This window comes from Carassius auratus, chromosome 21 (assembly GCF_003368295.1).
Source record: "Carassius auratus strain Wakin chromosome 21, ASM336829v1, whole genome shotgun sequence".
NCBI lineage: Eukaryota > Metazoa > Chordata > Actinopteri > Cypriniformes > Cyprinidae > Carassius > Carassius auratus.
This window is the reverse complement of record NC_039263.1, coordinates 3,418,947-3,443,242: the sequence shown is the minus strand read 5'-3', so window position 1 is coordinate 3,443,242 and position 24,296 is coordinate 3,418,947. Positions and strand designations below refer to the sequence as shown.

Sequence of the window (24,296 nt, the reverse complement as noted above, 5' to 3'; positions counted from 1 at the left end):
AAGACCTTCATAAACCACACGTGTGCAGAAATGGAGGTAAGGTTTTTCTCTCCATCAGTGCTGTTTAATTATTAGTTTTGCTTGGAAAGGACAAACATTATTCATTAAAACTTGTGCAATGACTTTTCTAAGCAATCTTACATATTTTCACATGGCAAGCAATAAAGCAGATTTCATCAGAGTTTAAACGTAATATTATTTTGAGCTCCACTATGAAACAGAATATAATCAGTCTGAACCGTCTCTAACATTATTCACTCTTGTCACTGTAGAACAATGTTCTCTTGCCAAAGTTTTTTTTTTTTAATATAATTGTGTAATATTTTGTATTTTGTTTATTATATTTCTGTGTGTCACATCAATCTAAGTGTGCATAAAACAACTTCTTTGATTAGATCAGATTTGGTTCCATGCATTTTTGTCTTTTGTTTGTTTTTGTTTTAGCTGTTTTTATTCAGATTTGATTTCATGCATTTTATATTTTTGTGTGTTTGTTTTGTTTTGACTTTTCAGAATTTTTTTTTTTTTTTTTTTTTTTTTTTTTTTTTTTACTTTTCCGACACGTTTTGGATTTGTTTCATAATTTTTTTGTTTTGTTTTTAACTTTTCCTACATTTTTTGAAATTGTTTCATACATTTATTTATTTATTTATTTAGCTTTTCAGACATGTTTTGGATTCGTGTAATGTTTGTTAAATTAGTTCTGTTTTGTTTTGGCTGTTCAAACATGATTTGGATTTGGTTTAATGCATGTTTTGTATTTATCATATTTTTTTCCAAAAGCTAATTTTGTATCAGATTGACAAATGATCTACACACACAACACACCTACATTGTGAAGGTGATTTTTCCATATACTAGCATTACTCCCATGTTCATAATGATATGTAAAGATGTAGTTTAACAGTTGCTTGTTTTATTGAGTCTGTTGTACAACCATAAGATTGCTTTATAAAATGGGCCATTCTGCTATTGCTATAACTGTACTTGTGATGGCCCATCTCTTTCTTTTACTCATACACACACATTTATGAAAACCTCAGTAAATGACTTTCTGATCCTCTGATATGGGTTTACTTTGGAAAAATCCTGTTTGAAAGTGAGCAATCTCAATCTCAAAAACAATTGTCCTTGATTGTTGTGTCAGGATTATTAAATCACGGTGCATAAATACATTTTACTTGCATTAAAACGTATTACATGGCATGTTGTGATTGGTTACAAGACACAGCTTGGGGAAAATGATCAACTTCATTACACAAAAAGAAAGAGTTTGACTTGACTTGAGTCTATATCACGATATAGATAAGAATATATCGGTCTGCCAATTTTACTGTAGTGTCAGTCTGAATACTCGATTCTGATTGGTTCTTTGTCTCCACATTTAATGCACATCATGCATTATCTCTTCATTATAATATTAAATAGTGTTTTTTTGGTCTTTTTTAGAGGTTGACTGTCCCTGATTACTGTATCCTTTCATTGTACAGAAAAGAGCAGACATTCTGGTGAGCTTCTTAATTTGTACACCATGGAAGTCAAAGAGATTTTAAACAACATAGCGGGAGTAAACGATGATAGAATTTCATTTTTGCCATATTTTGTCTTCCCTCAACACTCATAAAGACAGCACTGCACCAAACTCATGCTACTGGGATTCTCGAACAAATAAATGTGTTTATATGTGTGTATAACAGTTTCAGTCTTTTAACATAAAAAAATCACACATTTCATCATTAAATAAACTACCCACCTACGTGTATGTATGTTTAAATAAATCATTTTAACAGTAATAAGTTTGGGTGAAGGAATCAAAAGAAAAGCGTGCTCATGTAGTTCTTGTTTTGTTGTTCCTGAACACACTCACCGTCCTCTGGGTCGTCCCTGACCGGTGTCCTGCTGGACTGACCGAGTCCCATGACTCCTGAAGAGGTTAAACTACAGACATCCCCGGCGTTTGTTAGTAAGGGTTGATGCCTCTGTTGAAGAATGGACAGAGTGAAGAGTGAGGGTAAAGATGCATGTTTTCTACAGAAGAGGTTTTGTTCTGTATAAAGTGCTAACTTGCAATTATTCCTTTAAAAATAGCAATTATTTATCTTTTCAACAATAAAATGAGTTTTGTTGGTATAGTGCTACTACATCTTTAAAAAAAAATGATATAGATTTTTTTTTCAGTGTAGACCAGAACTGTCTAAATGCTTTGCTGTGTTTGTTGGTGTTGTTTAATACAGTTCATCAATTCGGTAACACTTTAGAATAGGGAACATTAATTCACTGTTAACTACTTTTCCCCTCAATAAACCTCTAATTTGATGCTTATTAATAGTTAGTAGGATAGTTGTTAAATTTAGGTGTTGAGTAGGATTGGGAAAGTAGAATAAGGCATTAATATATGCTTATTTATTTCTTATAAATGGCTAATATTCTAGTAACATGCATGCTAATAAGAAACTAGTTAAGAGACCCCAAAATAAAGTGTTACCTTTAATTCATTTCTGCTAGCTAAAACATGAACTGTTTTGTGTTTCATAATTTATCAAAAGCCAAATATATATATATTGTGAAATATTCAATTCTAATATTTCATAAATGGACTAGATACTCTCGCAGAAAATACATTTTCTCTCTCTCTCTCTCTCTCTCTCTCTCTTTTTTTTTAAGATATGTCCACACAGGAAATTGGCAAAAAATTATCCCCTAATTTGCTGCCGATTAATAGTTAGTATAAAAATAATAAATTAATATGTGATTTATAAGTAGCCAATATGCTAGTAATATGCAATGCTAGTTAATAATGAGAAGTTTTCCTTAAATAAAGTGTATATCTATCTATCTATCTACATGTATATAGATATATATATATATATATATACACACACACACATATATCTGCATAAAAAGTGACAACTTGCCCCTATTAAAATACTTTTAATAGTACCAAATAGGACAGTGTGCAAGTCATACTAGACATATATACATACACGTTGTTTATTGGTAATTGTTTACAGTAGCATAAAGAGTTGTATAGAGCTGCAGCTGAACTCCGTACATAATAAAATGATCATAAATCAGGCTCTTACCGCTTTATATGGCAGGAGGGTTGAAATGCTCGAGCACGCGATGGTGCAGTGTAAGTCTGAGACTATCCCACACAAGTTGTGCTCGCCGCAGTGCTGAGAGGAGATCCTGGCAGAGCCGGAGTCAGTGACACACTGATGCAGAACACACACGTCTCGCGCGCTCACGTCCTCCGCTGCTGAACAGAAGCGCCGTAACGCGTGTGTGCACACACACACCTGATGTGAGGAGGATGAGGGAAGTGTCCCACTGCTGGGGAGGGTCATTTATTCATGCACAGTGTGGTTCATATAGTTCTGTTTGCACGCTGCTGTCCCCAGAGGCTTTTATTCATTTATTCAAGAATTCTTTTTTTTTTTTAATACATTTTAAAGAGTAACAAAATGTTTAATGCATAATGTTCATGTTTATAATGGATTATAAATCTATATATATATATAAAATATATATAAAATATATATAAAAAATAAACACTTTCATCAATGTCCTGTGACCAATTTGCAAAAAAAATAATAATAATAATAATTAAAAAATCATGTGGAAAACAAACAATAGAAAGTTGTATTTTCATGTTATTATACAAAGTACACGGTCTCTTAAAAGTAATAGATTATTTAACCTTTTATGACAGGCCAAGTTTAGTTTTGGTAATTTTACTAGTGTTCATGATCCAAAATTCATGGTATTATGATATATATTGTAGTTAGGGCTGTCAAATTTAGAAAATCGAATTAAAGGCATGGTGTGTCGATTAATTAATTGAATTAGGTTAATATAATCGCAGATTAAATTTGAGTGTGAAATTAGCTACGCACAAAAGACCATTTAAAGCCATTATTGTGTTAAATGATAAAGTTCCATGAAGACATTACACATTGTAGCTTTAGTAAGATATATTTAAAATATATTGTTTGCTACAATGGCCCAACATAAGCTATACAAAATAAAAGAGGATAATTTAAGAAAGATTTCAGTATTTTTGTTCAAAAAGTTACTTTCTTTCTTTTTAATGTAATTAAACTCTAAATATGAAACTAAATCTGCCAGCAGGTGGCGGGAAATGTCTTTATGAGTCATTCGTTCATTGATTCGTTCAAACGGGTGATTCATTCTAAATGACGTAAACGGCTCACTTTATGAATCTGTTGTTGAATCATTGATTCTTTCAGAACGAGGATTCATTCAGAAACTGAACACCTGTTGTGTTTGCTCGGAGACACAAGACAGTTCTGCAGTGGCTTAAAGCTAATATTTTCTCTGCAGAGTTGATCAAAACTCTATAAAATACTAATATAGTATTTTTATAAATATATATATTTTTTTACTTAACTGTTGTATAATAAAATCACATTTAAACTCGTGATATTCGGGACAAAATCAGCACTTTTTGCTGAAATACTTTTTGTGCAATACTGCTTTCACTGCTAATTCTTTAATTCTTAATAATTCTTTTTCAGAGTATATTTTTGTAATGTATATAAAAAAAATACGTCAAAATTTCCCTTTTAATTCAGTGTTTTTTTTTTCATGGTAAATTTTATTTTATGATCAAAATATGCAATTGTTTTCATCAGTAGATAGACAGACAGTCAACCCAAAGTGTATATGTGTATATAGCATGTATAATTGTAATTATACAGTAATTGTAAAAATAGAATAAAATAAAATACAATATAGCCACATCATTCATTGTAGACCAAACTTGTGTAAGTGTAGGACAATGCCATGGAATTTTTTGCATATAAATATATTATGTTATATTTATTTATTTATTTGTCTGGTCTTTCGGCACGAGGCAGTAATGAATTTGCTCTGGGTCATCAGTCTCCAAAGTGAAATCCTGTTTAGGATCTCCCAGAATCCAGCCATCACACTCCTGGCACAGCAGAGTACTTCACTAGATTAGATGCCTGTTGCACACACAGCTCTTTTACAAACACACTGCTCACCTCTCCCTGATTACACACAGAGTTAAAACACTCCAGAGTTAAACTGATGAGCTGCTGTCTTTGTTAAATGAGAGAAGTGTGGTTTATTCAGGACGAGAGCACACTAATAAATCTGCTGGAGTCGTTATGCTGCCATCTAGAGACACACGACTCAACTTCAGTCTCCTTTTATTTAGTTGCGTTCAGTTTTTAAATGTGTTTTCCTGGAGATTATATGACAGAATAATCAGATTTGGCTTCTCAATAATATTTAGATGCATTGCTTTATAGCATTCAAACTTAAAGGATTTTTAAAATCTAAAAAAAGGCTTTTTTTCAGCATTTTTTGTCTTGAAAACATATCTTTTCTAGTTTGTAGATACTTCTCTCCAGGACATCACTGGCTCTTATTCTCTCAAGCCTGTATTCACTGTATGTGATGACTCGTATGAAATGCATCATCAAGACTGGAGATATGTGTCATTTATACAGTTCATTTGTTTTCTTAATAAGCTTATATCACATGCACAAAGCCTCGATGGCTGCTGAATGAAGGTGCTGCAGACAACGCTGGCCTTTTTTTACGGAAAAAAACTTGTGTCGTTCAACGCTTGTGAAAAAAGAAGCATGCTTCATTCTACTGAATACATACTTCAAATCTTAAAAGTGTATTTACAATTAAATAAACTACTTTTATGTCACTTTAATGTTTTCTAACACAGAAGTGCACTTTGTAATATTGTCTTTTTAAAAGTTTTACTTCAGAATACATTTAAATCATATGTTTAATAATGTTATATTTAAGTAGCTACACTCAATCTGATGTGTTGACTAAAGCACATGCAAAGTACTTGATTATAATTTGAACTGCAGTATTTGATATTACATTTAAAGTTAATATAGTTAAATGTACTAAACTGTATTTACATAAATATGATTTAATATGTCAAATTCTACTCAAGCAAACCCCTTTAATGTATCTATAATTACATTTAACAAAAATATAAACATACATAATGATACATTTTCATTTAATTGTAAATTACATAAATTGATGTGTCTGAAAACATTAGCTCAGTTCACAATTTTTATTTTTTTATTTAAGTGTTTAAGTGTTTTATTAATTACATTTTTATAAGTAAGCTAAGTGTATTTCTTTTTCACAACAGCAGGTTTTGTGTTTGCAGTGACTGATTGAATTTGATTAAAAATATTCTTTCTTTCTTTCTTTCTTTCTTTCTTTCTTTCCAAAACCAGTATTCTGTTGGATTAGTGTTTGTGCAATTATGGAGACTTTTGGATTCATTAGGATATTAAGTAAAGATCATGTTCATGAAGATGTTTTGTAAGTTTCCTACCGTAAATACATCAAAACTTAATTTTTGATTAGTAATATGCATTGAACAACTTTAAAGATGATTTTCTCAATATTTAGATGTTTTTGCTCCCTCAGATTCCAGATTTTCATATAGTTGCATCTCAGACAAATATTGTCCTCCTAACAAACCACACATCAACGGAGAGATGATTTATTCAGCTTTCAGATGATGCATACATCTCAATTTCTAAAAGTTGACACTTAAGACTGGTTTTGTGCTCCAAGGTCACATATGATAAAATGATGCATTTTTTTTTTTTTTGTGCATGTTGTGCATATTCAGGAAAACGCTTGGCTCAGAGGAATGTGATGTGAATTCCAGTGTAACTGATTGATACTGTAAATCATGTAGTCTTCTGTAATGAGCACAAGATGTTTGAGTGTGTGGTGGTGTATAAATGCAGCAGTGCTCTTCACAGACAGCAGACAGCATGCTCGCTCCCACACTGCTTGTGCTGCTTGGGCTGACGGTGACGGGGCTCAGGGCTCAACCGTACCCCATCCCACCCACCTGTTACTCCAAAGTGCTGGCCATGGGGATGGAGATCACCCAGAGAGCGGCCCAGATCAAAACTGACTACGACACTGTAAGTCCAGCACACTGAGCTGAGGTGAGCCCAACACCCAAACACTGATGTCATCTACTGTGATGTGCTTTATGTTACAGCACAGATGCACAGCGCACCTGCCCAACCTCTACATGGACGTTCACGTGAGTAGCTACCTGTCACTCATGCGCTCAGCGTTCAAGACACAGAGCTTGCATACAGTGGAAAATAATGTTGACATTCAGATTTTAGCCAAAAAGGTCATGCATACTTTTAGGACCAGTTGTTTAATTGTTTTGCATTGTGGCATTGATTTAATAACAGTTGTGTGCAGTACATTCCAGTCACCTCATTATTTGTCTGCTAAAAGAGATGTTAATTGCCTGGGATTTTAATTTCTATTTCCTGTGACAGAACGCTTGTGTGATGCCCACTATGATCTCGTATCTGTCTCTGCTGGACGAACTGAGAGAACGGAGATGTTCATACACCACGAAAGTGAAGAATCTAAGGGATACGATCAGACAACTCTATATCTTCATGTCACAGAAATGTCACGGGGTAGGTCCACTGTTTTATTCGCATGTAATTGTATTTTTTTTATGCTATTAATATTTATTGTCTGCCTGTCAGTACCAAGTTTAAACTCTTGCTTGTGTGTGCTTTAACTGGGTGCCTGTTTCATCAAAGGGCTGTTTGTCTGTTTCAGGACTTGGTTTTTACTCGTGATAACTGTCGAGCATTGCACCACAGAAGATGGAGAGGCTGAGATCACTTCAGACATCACTTTAGTTTAGATCATAAAGAACCCATTACTCCTGTTCAACATATGCAATTTTTTTCCTGTGTGTAATATTGATGTGTTTTCTGATTTCTAATAAATAGCCACATATTACCACTAGGTGGGGGTTGTGTTCATCAGGGTTTTTTTTATTTTATTTTTTTACTTTTAAACTCTTTCTGTGCATCTCGACTATATTAATAAAATGTATATTTTTAAATACAACCATTAAGATTAAAATTTGCTTGAATGATTTGTTACAATCGATTGCTGTTCATTTATTTATGACGCGTGTGTAGGCTTTAAAAACTACAAATCCCAGTCGTGTTGCGTGCAGTGGGCGTGGCTTCGCGTCTCTCGCAGCAGTGAGTGAACAGGTGAACATGAGAGAGCTTCAGTCGCCTCTGACAGTGGACGCATGCTCATGGATGGAGGGGAACACGTCTGTCACAGTTTGATGTGATTTTATTTCTTTAAATGATGAAGGTGTTTACTTCCGTGGAGTGTTGGACAGTTTTCAGCTCGCACGCTTTTTTTTTCCGTTTTTTTAAGTGAACTAATTATTTGACTACATAATCTGTGTTTTTAGTATTTGTGCCTGCCTCTATTATTTAAAATGGCTTTTGCCAAATTCAGCAAGATCCTCCGACTCCCTACGATTGAAGTGAAGAAGAAAACCAAACAGTATGAGCACGTTCATCGGGACGTGAATCCAAACGACATTTGGGAAATTATCGGTGAATTGGGCGATGGCGCTTTCGGGAAAGTTTATAAGGTGAGTTCTGATCTTAATAAACCTGTTGGGACAGGCAGCGAAACGAAACCACTTCTATCGTGGCAAAGGATTAGTTCATGAATATCCATTTTCATTCATGTTGACGTTTCAGTTTATATTAATGAACGTAATTAATATTCATAAGCCAAGCCTCTATAAGATTCGCTGCCGCTTACCAGCAGCGGTCGTCCAGCCAATCAGTGAGGCCCGTTTGGTGAACGTCATTTGCGTAATTAATATTCATATACCAAGCCTTGAGCGTAATGGGGTTTTAAAAAGTTTTAGGAATTGGCTACCTGTTTAGTTAAAACAGTTAGGATTCATAACAAAAACATATAATATTTACAAATACAATGAACTGTATTCTTTCTGTCGCGCACTTTTTAATCTAAAACGCCCGTACAACTCAAAACTTATTATTATTATTTTCTGTTTTAGAACTCCTTTACATGTATAAAAAAAAAGTGTATATATTTAAGTTATATATATAAAAAAAGAATAAATAAATAAAAAACGTCATGACCCGATAAAGAGACACTTGTGCATGGCTCAGTATTTCATGTCATAACATGCCTGGAGGCTGGAGGTGATACGCATTGATGTGATATGAAGCAGTGGGGTGTTGCTATCCTTAAAGAAATCATCTACTGTTTAAATAAACTAGGATTGGTAACAGTAGTTAATTGCACTGAGATATCCTGACAGGTCACATGCGTTCGGCCCGGGGCCCTCAGGGGCCACTCAGAGTCAGTGTAGGAAGATGCTGGAATGTGCTGTAGTTTCGGTAGGCGGAGAGGAACCCTGCTGTAGGAAATGCTGAATCTGCCTTTTAGTCCCCAACAGGGTGTTGTGAACTATGGGGCGTTTTAAACTGGCTGTGACATCCTGGGTGACTGGGGTTAAATACTGTACAACCTTAACAACCTCAGAAGTGGAGTAATACTGTAATGGGTCAAATATGATGAAAACATGCCCTGGGCATTTCTTCCTCCAAAATGAAAAAAAAAAAAAAATCCATAAAAAAACCTATTTTTGAGACTGTAAAGTTTGTAAATATATAATTTTAGCACGCAACTCTGAGCATTCTCATTATTGTAATCAACACATTCTTCTTTGGACTCTTTGAAATTCTCTGAAATATTAAGCAACTCCCATTTATCTCTAGTTTATTTTTACACTTTAAAGTTTTTTTTAAATTTATTTTTTATGCACAAACTAAATACATTTGCACAAACCCTTTTTAAAATTTAATTCTGAAAACGTATTATTGAGTGATTTAAACAATTTGCTGTCTTATTGACACTCGCGTTCTTACATTTTTAATAGTGCAGAAAACAAATGATCATTGAGCAGACTCCTCTACAGAAAGGACATATGTCAGAGTGATTGTGTAATGAGAACAGAACACAAGTTTGTCCTTTAGTAACTCAAGAACTTGTTAAAAACTGAAAATGCTCAGACAAGTGCAGTATCTTGGCGCTGATCATCTGTGTAAGTGTCGTAACACACAAGCTTTCTCTGACTGTTTGCTAGGTAAAGATTAATCACGATCAGGATCTCAAAGTGCAGATCAGATCATCGCTTGTTCTGTTGATCTTTTGCCTGGACATGTTGATACACGTGGCTCAATGAAACAACATCCTGGGATTTTGTTTTTACACATATTTGCAGTTCTGACCGTGTGTAATACTTCCTCATTACTTTAATAAAAGAGCAAACCAAATGACAGTGCATTAAAAAAGTAATAATTCATAACCACTCATTTGATCAAAATAGTGTTTAAAGATTAACCAGAAATATTGGTGTTTCTCATCTCTCGCTCATAGTTTTGATTAGAAAATGTGCTACATGCAGTGTAGCTCCAAAAGCAACCGGAGATCAAATTAGATCCAAATTCTGCATATTCTTGTTCTACCCGTTTATTGAAGCATGTTTTACCATAAACAAAAGATTAATATCGGGTAACTCCCATTTCAGACACAATAGGACTAGATATTTTGTTTTTATTTGTGACCATGGAGCACAAAACCAGTCATAAGGGTCATTCTTTTAAAATAGAAATTTATACATAATCTCAAAGATGAATAAATCATCTTTTCATTGATGTCTGGTTGTTAGGAGAACAATATTTGTCTGAGATACAACTATTTGAAAATCTGGAATCTGAGGGGAGCAAAAAAAAAATCTAAATATTGAGAAAATCATCTTTAAAGTTGTGCAATTGAAGTTCTTAGCAATGCATATTACTAATCAAAACATAAGTTTTGATATATTTACAGTAGGAAATGTATAAAATATAATTTCGACCTATAGGCAAGTCATACAGTGCATAAATGAAACCAGTCAGATTTCTGCACTTAAAAACCTAAGGCACAGTTTATTATTAACTATTTGCATCTATTTGAGTTTATGTAAACAATCATATTCAGATTGCTTCTAATCTATTCAGTGTGGAAAATAATGAACCTTATTCAAGCATGAATATGGCTAAAATATGTCTGTCTTTGCAACAAACAATATTCATTTAGTTTATGGGATAGATGATAAATGTATAAACCTATTTTAAACCCATTCAGTTTATTACTACTATAACAGAAGTGTTACATATTTCTTTGCAGTTTAACAGACACATATTAAAGCTGCAGTAGGTAACTTTTGTAAATATATATTTGTTTTACATATTTGTTAAACCTGTCATTATGTCCTGACAGTAGAATATGAGACAGATAATCTGTGAAAAAATCAAGCTCCTCTGGCTCCTCCCAGTGGTCCTATTGCCATTTGCAGAAACTCCATCGCTCCCGGTAAGAAACAACCAATCAGAGCTGCGGTCCGTAACTTTGTTTGTGTTCAAAATGTAGAAAAATGAACATAATAAGCGAGTACACCATGAATCCATTTTCCAAACCGTGTTTTTAGCTTGTCCTGAATCACTAGGGTGCACCTATAATAAGTGTTTATATTCGGACTATTTTAGATTGCTTCGGGGGTACCGCGGCGGAGTAACCCAGTACCTTTGTGATTCTTCATAGACATAAACAGAGAGAAGTAGATCCGGCTACGATGTTCTTCCGCAAGACGGAAGCAGTTCTGTTTATTAACGCTAGAGCGTCAAAAGTTCCCTACCGCAGCTTTAAACTGTGTAATCAATACATAAATCATTTCTGCTGAACTACAACAAAGTAACTGAATTGAATTCAGTCAAATCATGGCCCACACCATTTATTAAGGAAATAAAATATTGGCAAATCCACCCCAATAATGTCACTATATTTCATTCTCGTGGAGCTGGTTCAGTTCAGTAGGCTTGTCTCTCTGATGGTATTTAGTGCTCTTGTTAGTTAATGCTGGGTAACTCTTTGATTGTTAATTATTGATGGAGAACACGTGTAAGCACATGGCTGTAGTGTGTGATGACGATCACGTGAGCTCAACTAATCATCAGCGTTCAGTGCTGCTGGCTTCTGAACGATAAGAGCGTTGGTGGAGATGAACATGTTCTGCATATTAGATAAACTTCATCATCATCATCATCCAGTGTAAGGATCTGGTTCAGGCCTCATTGTTTCAGTCCATCATTATTTGAAGCTTTGCAATTGCCACCCAGTTTATCAAAACCATTTAAGCCACTTACTGAACTTCAAGACAGCGAGATTATCAAGTATTTATATTTGTCATGCTGTTCTTGACAAACCGTTTCGTTTGGTCATTCTGTTTTATTAAAGTGGCCCTATTCATCCTCATAAACTCGTGTTAATGACAATGAGTCCAAGGCTTAACTTTGGTTTAAAGTTAATGTTGTTTGAAGCACAGAGTTATTAACTAACTTAATAACTTAAACCCTTCCTACAGTATTTTTTTTACTTGATTTAAAGCTTTTTTTATGCTATATAACTTGTTTAACACATTTTCTGTAACATTCTTTTTTAGGAGTCTGTTTTACAAGAGTCTTTATACTTAAATATTTCATGTTGGACTCAATTACTAGCCATTTCTTGGAAATTATTTGTGAAATTAGTAGTAATTACTGAGTGAAAATATACATCTACTTCAAGCGTTATGTAGTAACCTCAACATATTGATCTGCTTCACCATTATTTATGTAAAGTTTTGCAAAATGAAGTGTAGTTATGACATGTTTCGCTGTCATCATTCATAAAGCCAAACATGGATCCATTATTATGAGTGTTGCCATAACAAAACACAGTTTCCGAGAATAGCTCAGAATAGAAACTCTTTATAATTATGGTAATTCTGACGCAATCTGATGACTGGTTGACTTGTGTAAGCCCTACCTGGTAATAAAACCGGCTTTTGGAATAACGAAATGGAAAAAACCCAATAAAAGTAACATTACCTGCTGAAAGATAGCTGTTTTCCTGAAGGTGTGCTCTAACCAGATGTAAACAGAGGTGTATTGTTTTTATGGATGTGATGAAATAGCCATTACACTGGGTTGAAAGTACACTATCCTGCTTTAATTGAGGGTTTACGATGGCCCTGCAGGATATTTAGCTCGGGTGAAAAGCTTTGACTTCTGCTCGATCTCTAAGCAGGTGCTGTTATCCTCTCGGTGGAAATGTATGTGGATTTCAGGCTTTATTTGTGGCTCTAGGAGTGTTTCTGATACACGTCCGCTGTACTGTACAAACCCTAGTCATCTGTTTGTCCAACCAATGAAAGACGATCAGAGGACAACCATTAAACTTATATATATCTCCATTCTTTACTTTATCATTTAAAAAAAAAAAATCCTCTACAATGGCATTATTGATCTTAATATTGCATACATTCATTTTTAGGCCATGTGTTTTCAGTCACAGAGTGTGTGGAAAAATTATAATTAAATGAAATGTCTGTTTTTTTCTGATACTTTGCATGGTTTAGGTCTTCCCTGGATAAATAAATATGACATTAAAACCGTCCGGGGAAATCCCCGTCTTAATGAATTCGTTTGGAAATGAAGTATTTATGAATGGATCATTGCTCTGAGATGCCCAGATGTTCTGCTACAGGAACCTTTTTCATTAGCCACAAAGAAAAAAAACATCAGACAGGATTGTGTCTAAAATGTAACTCACTCAACCTTCATTTTTGTCTTGTCAAATTGTATAAAATCAGTGAAACATTTGCGATTGCGCTCACATGCTGATATTCAGGAAAACGGCACTTTTGCTATATCTTGTAATATATACTATATCTTGTAAATATAAAAAACTACATACAGAGATATTCTGTGCTTTCATAACTTACGTTATAGCAAAGATTGAAACTTAATTCTAATAGGTTTCATCAGGCAGTCAATGCTTAAGACATACTCGATAATGTCAGCTCACACATTGTTAATTAATTATCGCACACCCCTAAATCATGAAAAGAAGACGTAAGCTTATAAGAAGGATCTGTGCAGAGGTCTTCTGATCTACTTCTTCTTAGTCAGAGGGTGTGTGGAGTTTCTTTTCCGTTGTTTCATTGAACGGAGGTTAAGACAGAAGTTAGTTAGTTCAAGCATCACACCAGCGTGATACTCTTTTGCAAAGTACCACCCCTCCGCCTGACCACAGACACCCAAGCAACTGCTGGCAATGCCAAATACCACTGACAATACACTAACATTGTTTTTTTTAATAGTTTCCCCCTATTTTGTATGAAACTAAATTAGCAATCTCGACCTGTTCTACTTTCATTCTCATCTGTGCTACATTTTCTCACAGTTAAACGTACACAAGTCTTACTGTCTGTTAGTTGTACTAATCATGTCTGCTGAAAAAAAGCGGAAGTCTTGTTTTTTGAGTGGTTTGGCAACACGGTTTCCTCTAAAAACATCTAACCACAATGACCGACTCCACCTCGATTAATGCTGCATACTAGCAACATGTTTCTCAAATCTCATACGTGAAGACTATTTCTGTTTGACTGTATACATTTATTTGGAAATGCATTAAAAACAATTCTGAAAAAATTGGATTGCTCCTCAGTATCTGAAAAATTTAATCAAAAGGTCTTTAGGTCTTTGGTGCGACAAAAATGCAATAAATAAATAAAGGTAATTGCATTTTTATGACAGCAAGGTTTGTTCACAGTTTAAAATGTTACTCCTCAAAATTAATTGCAGTCTAGTTGACTTTGTCTTTAACTAAGTCTCTAAGTACTTAATTTTTGTATTAATATATAAAATAATATATAAAAAATACATTTGTAAAAAAAATACCTTGTGATGTTTTAAAAATAATGAATAAAATTAATAAGATTATAGATGTGTGCACCCACACACACTTTTATTCAAGAAAGTAAAAAAAAAAAAAAACTTTTATAATTGATTACTTTTTAACTTGCTGGTTACATCTCTTTTTAGGAATCATTAAACTGAAACATTTGGATAAACGTTTTTTAGAAACATTAAACCAGGATAAAATAGAATAAAACATAAAATTCTTATAAAACCTGGAATCTTATAAAAGTACAACATAAGAACTTGACACATTATTTTAAAGTAGATTATTATTATTATTATTATTATTATTATTATTATTATTATTATTAGATGCATCATTAACACTCTTACTTGCATTGATTCATTGATGCATGTAAAAAATAAAAATAAAAATAAATTATCGTCATCATCTTGCATCAAAATATGAAATGTCTTTCTTATTTTTTGCCCAATTCTTTCCATTTAAACACCCATCAAACCTTTACCCAGCGTGTGCAGTAAAACAGCAGTAATGGCCATTATTTAACTCTAATAGAGAACTAAAGGCCTGGTGAAAGAACCACACTGAAGGGACGAGCATGAAACAGAAATATCAGCATGAGATCATGTGTATCACACCGACTTTGTTTTGATGTGAAGCTGCTTTGTTTTTCAGGCCCAGAATAAAGAAACCGGTGCACTAGCTGCAGCCAAAGTCATTGAAACCAAAAGTGAAGAGGAGCTGGAGGACTACATGGTGGAGATCGACATCTTAGCATCCTGCGACCATCAGTACATCGTCAAACTGCTCGATGCCTTCTTCTACGACAACAAACTGTCGGTAAGATGTTAAAAAATAGCTTTCTTGAGCACTACAAGGTGTGACATAGTTTCTGAATTACTTAGCGAGCTTAAATTAATCATGTTTGGAGACGTCATACACACACCCTCATCTGATCATTCAGCAATAACTCAACCTCTGAAAGATATACATAAATGAAGAAGAAAGCCAAAATATTAAATGCCATGGAGGAATATTTACGGAGTTATTCATATGGGGGTTAAATTACTTTAGATCATCATTTTTACACAGAGATTGATAGGTTTATTATTAAAATCTAAAAGGATATTAAGATATATTTTATCTGACTTACAGACATGCAAACTTAAAACTTTCACCATTGGCATATAATGCAACAAAAGTTTCTATTTTTACAGATAATATGCAGGTTTGACAGCTTAATATTCACTTCCCAAATATCAAATATCAAGCTTTACATTAACCATATCGTAGATGCATAGTGTTTATCGGTTCACTGAAGTACATGCATAATTATATTTTTCATGATAACTATTTGCAGTGACAGAGCAACCTGCAGAATCTGTTTCTAATGAGAATTGATGATTAACAGACGAGATTTACTGAAAATGTTCTCGGAGTCTTTTAAAGCTGTCGGTTAGTTTATAAAATGCTGTTGTCACTCTTGTTAATAACTGTACGGTGCATGAATGTAACCATATTTACTTCTGAAAGCATATTCTACTGCTGTGTGAATTTTGTTACATTTTTATAACGTGTAAATGATTTGCTAAGCTCAGTAGTTCACATAGTTCGTCAGGGTGGGATCAGTAGCTGAACACTTTACAGAAGTTGATTCCCTGTTCTCAATTGAGAATTAAACTTTTCAGAAAAGAAGCAAACTGGATGTTCAGTGTTCAAAGAAATGGCAGCATGCAGACTTTGACTGGACTCAAGATATTATTCTATAAAATGCTGCAGGGATGACATTTTTTCAGGCCAAAACCCAAAAACGAGATTGCATTTCAGCACTTCCGGTTCCATTGCCCTGATTAAGTCGATTGGTTTCTTTGAATAGTTTTTTAGCTACATGCCGAAAATAAGGTCTGTGTCTATGATTCACTTTTGTGGACTATTCTAACTCAAACTTAAGACTGAAAAAATAAAGACCGAAAGACTTGTCAAACATTAAGGTTGTCATGTGACCGAGGTGTAGTTCATTAATAACCTGCAACTAGCTTCTATCCAATATGTATAAAAGCTGAGTTTATTTGTGAAGATTGTCGTGTTGAACAAAATGTGTAAGAATCATAATCTATTGTTGGTCACAGAACTTATTTTCCACAGGCATCCAAAAGCCAATGGAAAATCCTATTAGGTAACTTCCAGGTTGTTTATACATAGCTTTTAAACTGCAAATGTTTGATAGATTAGTAATAGAAAAGTTTATAATTAGCAGTGACACTTGTCAAATTTGCATTTTGTCATACTATAGTAAGAGGTGTGTTCTGTTGTCATCAGTAGACGCCCATAATCGCAATCCTTCACAGTCAGAGACGAACATATCTGGGTGTGGACGAGGCGTCTGGTCGTAAAATCTCTCTCTCGATGAACTGCATTCAGATGGGAATGTTTGTGGGGTTTTGTTTTGTGAAAGGAAATAGCTGCTCACTTGTCGTCAAACATAACGAGCACTTGTTCTTTTTAACTGGAGTGTGTCATGTTGACTTCACTGTATCTGGTGATGCAGATGCTCAGACATCAAGCATTTGGTTGAACTAGATACTGAACTGTTATGTATGTGTAATGTTTCATTTGATTTGAACTGGCAGACCTTTTTGGCAAACTTACTTTTACTTTGTATTTATTCAGATTTATTAAATTAAAATGAAATTAAATTAATGCATTTAGCAGACACTTTTATCCAAAGCGACTTACAGGGCATTCACGCTATCAATTTTTACCTATCATGTGTTCCCGGGGAATCTAAATCCCCAACCTTGTACAGCTAGCTGTGGATTGCCCTTACATACATATATGTAAAAAAAATATAGGAACACCTACAGGTATAACTTATTTTTTTACCGCCTGAAGAGTGTAGGGGTCAGCAGCCGTGTAAACAAGTAGCAGGTGTGTGAAGATCTCTGGCCTCATGCCTCAGGCCTCGTATCTTTGCGTGTCATGGGATCTTCTGAACTCTTGTAAGCTGTCGCTCTTAAGAGCCAATTAAACAGCCGGATGAAGGGCTGCTGTCTCTCCTCCATCTGTGCGCTCACCGCCAGCGTAATCTTCTCTAATCCTCTTTATCCCCATCACACACTGTCTGCTTCAGTTCAGTGTGCCTCGACATTATCAGTAATGAATGTTGAGTCTAGTATCTCAGCAAAGGTCAACAATAGGATGTTTTTGCTGATTAGTATACTATTTGAAAACATTACGTCCCGTGAAGAACATTATATGGCTATAATCTGAATCTGTGTTACTCAAGGTTTTTACCCCTGCTGAAAAAAAGAAACAATAGACACCATTACAAAATCTAATGGTTTTACTGGTTATAATGGGACTTGTTTTGGTTTTAATGGAAACTGTAATGGACCCTTTGGGTCTGGTAATTGGTCACCTTCTATTGGTGGCTTATGTCCTAAAACACACTACAGAAAACCAATTTTTAATGGTTAAAAGTGGATCGTTTGTAATGTTTCTAGTGGAAACCATTACAATTTTCTGTGATGGTTCTACTGTTATTGATAGCAGAGACAACAAAGAAGTGTAATAGTGTTGAACACATAAATTATTATTTACTTCATGCTGTTTCACATGCTATTAAATAGTAGACAGGTGTCTGTAAAGTTTCCATTCCAGGTTAACATGCTACATCTAAATCTTTTATTTTAAAGCATCAAGGAAAATCCATGATTATTATCGTAGCTCATCTCTCTGCAGGCTCTTGGATAAAGTCCTTTAGCCATCTGTTGCATCTAAATGTAAAGTGGAGCTCTGTGCCAGTGAGGGGAAAGTGATAATCATCATAATTAATTATTTAGCAGGTTGAATAAGGTTCAGGGCACATGTCCGGAATCAGTGGAGTTAGAGTCTTTATTGACTCTGACAGCTGTTAACAGTGTTGAGGAATTGTCTCATTAAACCCTCAGTCGTTACTGTTTGTTTAACCTCTTGTTGTGTTTGTCTGAGATGTGTGTGTATGTGTGTGTGTGTGTGTGTGTGTGTGTAAGCACTCAAGGAATCTCACCTGCGTGTGTGTGTGTTTGCTCAACCTCTCACAATTTGACTTTGTTAATGTTGTCTGACCTGTTATTCTGCCCTTCTGTGCCTGTGGGCATCGGTGTGTCATTTGAAAGATTCCACGCATTTCAGAAAGCAAACAAATGATGTAGATGGTTTATCCAGTTTGTAGTAATTCAGGTGACACTGAAGTTTAATTTTCATTATATTATATCCATCCATCCATCTGTCCAGAGTCCAGATTGAAAATCTCAATTTACATTGATTTTGAAATGTTAACGTGAAAAAAGGAAGAAAAAAAACATTATACCCCATATGGCACAAAGAGTATACTATTAGAGATATTTGTAATATATTCCAAAATAGACAAAAATGGTCTGTGATCACTGTATTTTCTGTAATATATTCAGGATCTTGTTATAATAGCTTTTAAAATGCTCTTCCTGTAAATTCTCTCTGCAAACACAGTCATGTGTGTATTGTTTGAAAAACACCTGGATTATCTGTCAGGCCATTGACTCATTGGACAATGTTGACAATAATGAATATGCTGAAAGGGAGTCTTTTCTGTAGTACACAGTAGATGTGGCTTTATTTGCTGTCATTCAGCATTCATTCATCTATCCACCCGTTTTGCAAACAGCTTGTCCTTTGTAGGGTAATGGGGATGCTGGATACTAACCAAGAGTCATTGGCCATAGGAAACACCCTTTATGGAACATACAGCAGTTATTTAATAGTATGATCATGACACAGGCAAACTTGTCAGTCTTATAAAATTTTGTTGTTTAGGTTATTAAACTGTATTCTTGGGATTGAATCCTAAACCAGGTCCCAGTCCATATCTAGAGACCAGTATATATTTCCTAGAGACTTTTTTAGACACATTTTTAAGGCTAGTTAGAGTATGTGATTTTTGCATGCATGTGTAAAGTTTTGCATGAAGCTTATTGATGAATCACGACTTGTTTGTAAAATGTATGCAGATTTTGTGCATTTGTGCATTTACTAAGTGAACCCCAATGTCACTTTATCCAGAAACCAAAGGCCAATTGATAACCACATAACCAACATTATTTACACCACAGACTTAACAAAATTAAGCATTGCTTGGTAATTGGTTGACCTAAATTGGTATTATTTAGTTGTCTACTTATTTAACAGCTGAATAATTGCTGGCGGATTATAATCCATTTCATACCTTTCTATCAAAGTTTTTGACATTATCAAGATTAATTTGTTCTGACACTGTTCAACTCTGAGTTCTTTTTATATTTAATGACCATTTTCTAAACTGTAGAGAATAAACTGTGATAATGTGAGACATGTGTCTGAATAAGTTTTGGTTTAATTGTATAAGTGGAGGGATTCAGGAGTGAAGTTGCTGTCCATCATAGAGAGCAGCAGTTTTATTGGATTGTGCATTGGTTTGTTGGATTGATGCCATGTCTCTTTGCTTTGGTATGTGGTTTATGTATCTTGGAGGCAGTCATGAAACCTTGTGTCATTGTGTTATCGCCTCCATCACTAAATATACAGACACTTGTGTTTTCCAGTCTACAGGGGTCGAGACATGAGGGTGGTGGGCTTTGCCTTGACGGGACAGTGTTTCCATGAACAAATAGTTTTGAGTACTTTTGCAGTTTTTTCTCAGGATTTACAAGACTTTACAAACTCTACTGTTCTACTCACACACTGAAGAATCTCTCAAAGTACATTCCTAAAGGAGTATTCTAGCCAAAAATGAAGATTCTGTTTTCATTAATCATGCTGTTCCAAAACCATGTGAATTTGAAGAATGACAGTGAAAAATTAGGCCTCTTCCTCATACATTGTAATCATTTGACTCCAAAAGAGTTTAACTGTATAGCACAAAAGTCACATGGAATAGTTTAATAATGCATCTATTGTGCCGCCTTGTATTTTTACATTCATTAATTTTATATAGTATGTTGAAATGACATGTGATTACATATTGATTAGGGATGGGCATTTGGACTCATAAAAAAAAACAAATATTTAAATATTAGTTTATTTAAATGGCTTTTAATTAGAAATGTTTTTTTTAATCTAGTTTTTGTCACCATTTCTAAACCAGCTTATGATTCGACATTATACACATTCTTACACAACACTACGTTGTAGCTCAGGGTTTTCTTAGAAAACGTGTACAAATATATAAAGAACAAAAGCATTAAAGCTCAAACAGAGCAAACAAAAAAATAAAGCAAACCATGTCAATTACAGTACAGAACTTACTTACATTGGAGATTTATCATGTTTATATTGTTTCACATCTTAATGTTGAAAATAACAATAATATTCACATGCTCAGGTTAAAGTTGGCTCCTTAGTCTGATAACAATATGAATATGCACCAACAAAAACGTTCCAGAGACACAAAGATAAAATTCTGTGCTAAGTAAAGTTTATTTTAGCGCTTTGTGTTTTCTTTTCTTAAACCACTCTCCCTCTAGGAAACTTACAGTATGTAGAAAGCATACACATGTATGTCCAACCCAAACTCATGAAAGTGCATATCAATAGCATGTTTTGTTTTTTTCGATTTGGCATGCTATTTATATGTAAAAAAATGGACTTTGGTGTACATTTGATATAGGGATGTGCAAATTATCGAATGCGATTGTCATGCACATCTCATCAGTAAAGCATGTCAAACATGAAAACATGTCAAAACCATGACCATGCAGCATGAAGATTCATTTTAAAGTAGGTCAGTGTAGATTGATTGACAGGCTTGATATTAGTGACACATTCCTTAAGTTTTACTCTCCCGAAGTCGCTCTTTCTCAGTTCCAGAGGAAATTCCTCTTACTTCTGGTATATTTGTATAGAAATCTTGAAGGATCTTTCTGGAACTGTTTGGAGAACTTGTAAATTCATATCAGTGACAGCCAAACTACAGTATGTGAAGATCTTGGTCCATTATTGTTTTGGCTGGCGATGTATGGTGTAGGCTTTCTTGGCTCACGTAGGTAGGCAGTTATCCCATTAATCTGAAAAATGCTTGAAAAATTGAAAATTGAAAAAATGCTGAGAAATTGTCTAATGACTCAGGAATTTGCTTTGACTGCAAAAACAAAATGATTTAAAGTGGTTATCATTTGCAACACATGGCAATGCTTTTTGTATGTTGAGCTTATCAAGTTAAGATTAATCAACAGCTTTGACACACACATTAGAAATATTGTGTATCTTTGTCATTTGAACGTGATGACATTTGTTAGTTGTGTCATAGCATTCCTGTTTACATGATATAAGAGTTTATGATACTGAATTATTATGGGGCCTAACTTAAGATATTTTGCTAGAGGCAGGTTAAAAAAAGAAAAAAAAATCCATGTTTAAAAAAAAAAGTTAGATCGCTATAATTAGCTTATTTAAATGGAATTTAAAACAGATTATGAGCTCTGAAAGCTTTTCAGAATGTTAAAAACTATTTTCTTTAGACCATCTTCAAATGCTAAATAAAAAAAAAAAGTTAATAAGTTAAGGTAAAATAATAAGTTAAGGTTACCACTGTCTGAAAAAAGTGATTGATGTATAGTTGATTTATAATTATTTTCAAAGCTTTCAATGTACTATTATTATAAAATAAATAAATTATTGGTTCTTTAAATTCTAACAAACAAGTTTTTGTTAAAAACTAACCACAATTTTTTAAAAAAATATTTGTTTAGAATCTCTACACAGGAGAGACTTGGTGTTGTTTCCAAACAAAAGGAAATGTATCTCCAAAAAGAGTTTGGGATATCGGCAAAAATCCAATATCTTGCATCCCTAATCTTTAATCCTTTGTTGTTGTTTTTTTTGTTTTTTTTTTTACAAACACTCTGTAAATATTCAAATAGAGGAATAAAAAATGTTTTTAAATAAGTTTTTTTCTGTTCATCAAGGCTGCATTTATTTGATCAAAAATACAGTGAAAAAAACTAATATTGTGAAATTAAAGTGACGTGACATACAGCCAAGTATGGTGACCCATACTCTGAATTCGTGCTCTGGATTTAACCCATCCAAAGTGCACACACACAGCAGTAAACATACACACATACACACACACACACACACACTCACTGTGATCACACACCGTGATCACACACCCAGAGCAGTGGGCAGCCATTTATGGTGTGGGGCCCAGGGAGCAGTTGGGGGTTCGTTGTCTTGCTCAAAGGCACCTCAGTCTTTGTATTGAAGGTGGAGAGAGTGCTGTTCACTCACTCCACACACCTACAGTTCCTGCCAGCCCGAGACTCGAACCCTTCGATTGCGAGTCAGAATCACTAACCATTAGGCCACGACTTCCCCATTCCCACAATATTATGAATCTTACCTAACATTAAAGTAAATATACTTTTATACTGCAATAATTTCACATGAAATATACACATATACAACATAAAAACAGCTTTTTAAAAAATATTTGTTTAGTTGTATCTTTTTTTATGACTGAAGGCAAGTTTCAGTGATACCAATAATACTGATGTCTCTATGAAATTGACCATTGATTATAGCCATTCATCAGTACAGTATAAATGAGATCTATCAATTTTAACCTTTATTAGATAAAATTCTAATTTAAGTGAACATAAAGCCATCTTCATATAAACCTATTTTAATAAATGTCATATTTATCTGTGCCCTTCAAATTAAATTAAATTAAATTTAGAAAAATCCTTAAAACTACAAATGTTACTGATTTCCTCATTTTCTTTTGTTCTTTGATGAACAGACATCACAGCAGCTGGTTATTAGGTTGTTTTGGCGGCTATTACTTTGAGGTCCCGCTGCTGAACGTGACACAGATCTTATATGCATCGTGTTTTCTCATGGCCTGACATCTCATCTGACCACAGTTCACTGATGTTCTGCTGAAGCTCTGGAAAGTCTCCCGTTTGTTGTGCTCGGAAAGATGTTCTGCGTTTAAACACAAAATTTTTCCAGAAAAAAAGGGACAGAAGCAGCAGTTGTGAGTGGGCCAGCCAACCCTAACCCCGCCCCTGTGTTAAATATTTTAACATTGTTAAACTGGAAAAGCACTCGTTTTTTTACCAAAACATTACTGTTCCAAAATTTGGGGCCAGTAGGTTTTCTTTTTTCTTTTTTTTTTCTTTTTTTTTTTTTTTTAAAGAAATTAATAATTGTATTCAGTAAGGATGTGTTAAATTAATCAAATGTGATAGAAAAGACAACAGTTACAAACACCGATAATAAATCAGAATATTATAATTACTTCTGAAGGATCATGCGACAAAAAAAGAGACTGGAGTAATGATGCTGAATATTCAGCTTTGATCACAGGAATAAATTTGATTTTCTACTGTATATTTACATGGCAATCATCTATTTTAAGTTGTAATAATATTTTAAAATATTACAGATTTCACTGTACTTTTGATTATATAAATGCAGTCTTGGTCAACAGAAGAGAATTCTTAAAAAATTACAAATATTACTAATACCAAACTTTTGTATGAGTGAACAAGTCATGACGTTCATTCCTCTAATTCTCAAATAAACTGGATCAGTCTGACATTGTTCTATTCCCA

The 24,296-nt window shown here is 34.1% G+C and overlaps 3 protein-coding genes across 4 annotated transcripts in view; 2 read left to right on the top strand and 1 right to left on the bottom strand.

Moving 5' to 3' along the window:
• LOC113038233 (serine/threonine-protein kinase 32B-like) overlaps positions 1–3,303 on the bottom strand; it is a 51,929-nt gene extending 48,626 nt beyond the window's left edge. The window contains exon 1 of one of the 2 annotated variants that reach the window (XM_026195509.1): positions 3,084–3,303. Coding sequence is in view for 1 of the 2 variants with exons in the window: in XM_026195510.1 (XP_026051295.1) it covers positions 1,868–1,919 (52 nt within the window). In the remaining variant the exon portion in view is untranslated. Of the gene's footprint in view, positions 1–1,867; positions 1,975–3,083 lie in introns of those variants that run through there. The other variant, XM_026195510.1, reaches the window with a different exon arrangement.
• A 3,479-nt stretch (positions 3,304–6,782) lies between these two features.
• On the top strand, positions 6,783–7,836 carry LOC113039164 (cytokine-like protein 1). The gene is made up of 4 exons (XM_026197061.1): positions 6,783–6,974; positions 7,055–7,099; positions 7,350–7,496; positions 7,645–7,836. Exons 1-4 carry the CDS (start codon positions 6,786–6,788, stop codon positions 7,702–7,704), a joined length of 441 nt encoding a protein of 146 aa, XP_026052846.1. The 5' UTR covers positions 6,783–6,785; the 3' UTR covers positions 7,705–7,836.
• Positions 7,837–8,082: 246 nt separating this feature from the next.
• stk10 (serine/threonine kinase 10) overlaps positions 8,083–24,296 on the top strand; it is a 35,485-nt gene continuing 19,271 nt past the window's right edge. The window contains exons 1-2 of the mRNA XM_026195500.1: positions 8,083–8,491; positions 15,361–15,525. Coding sequence (XP_026051285.1) covers positions 8,333–8,491; positions 15,361–15,525 — 324 coding nt within the window. The 5' untranslated portion in view covers positions 8,083–8,332. The remainder of the gene's footprint in view (positions 8,492–15,360; positions 15,526–24,296) is intronic.

What these genes read in the sequence shown, in the direction of transcription:
- LOC113039164 (XM_026197061.1), top strand. Translation starts at nt 6,786, where the DNA reads ATGCAGCAGTGCTCTTCACAGACAGCAGACAGCATGCTCGCTCCCACA. An exon ending in TCAAAACTGACTACGACACT is followed by an intron (nt 6,975 to 7,054) that starts GTAAGTCCAGCA and finishes TTTATGTTACAG; the next exon opens with CACAGATGCACAGCGCACCT. An exon ending in ACCTCTACATGGACGTTCAC is followed by an intron (nt 7,100 to 7,349) that starts GTGAGTAGCTAC and finishes TTCCTGTGACAG; the next exon opens with AACGCTTGTGTGATGCCCAC.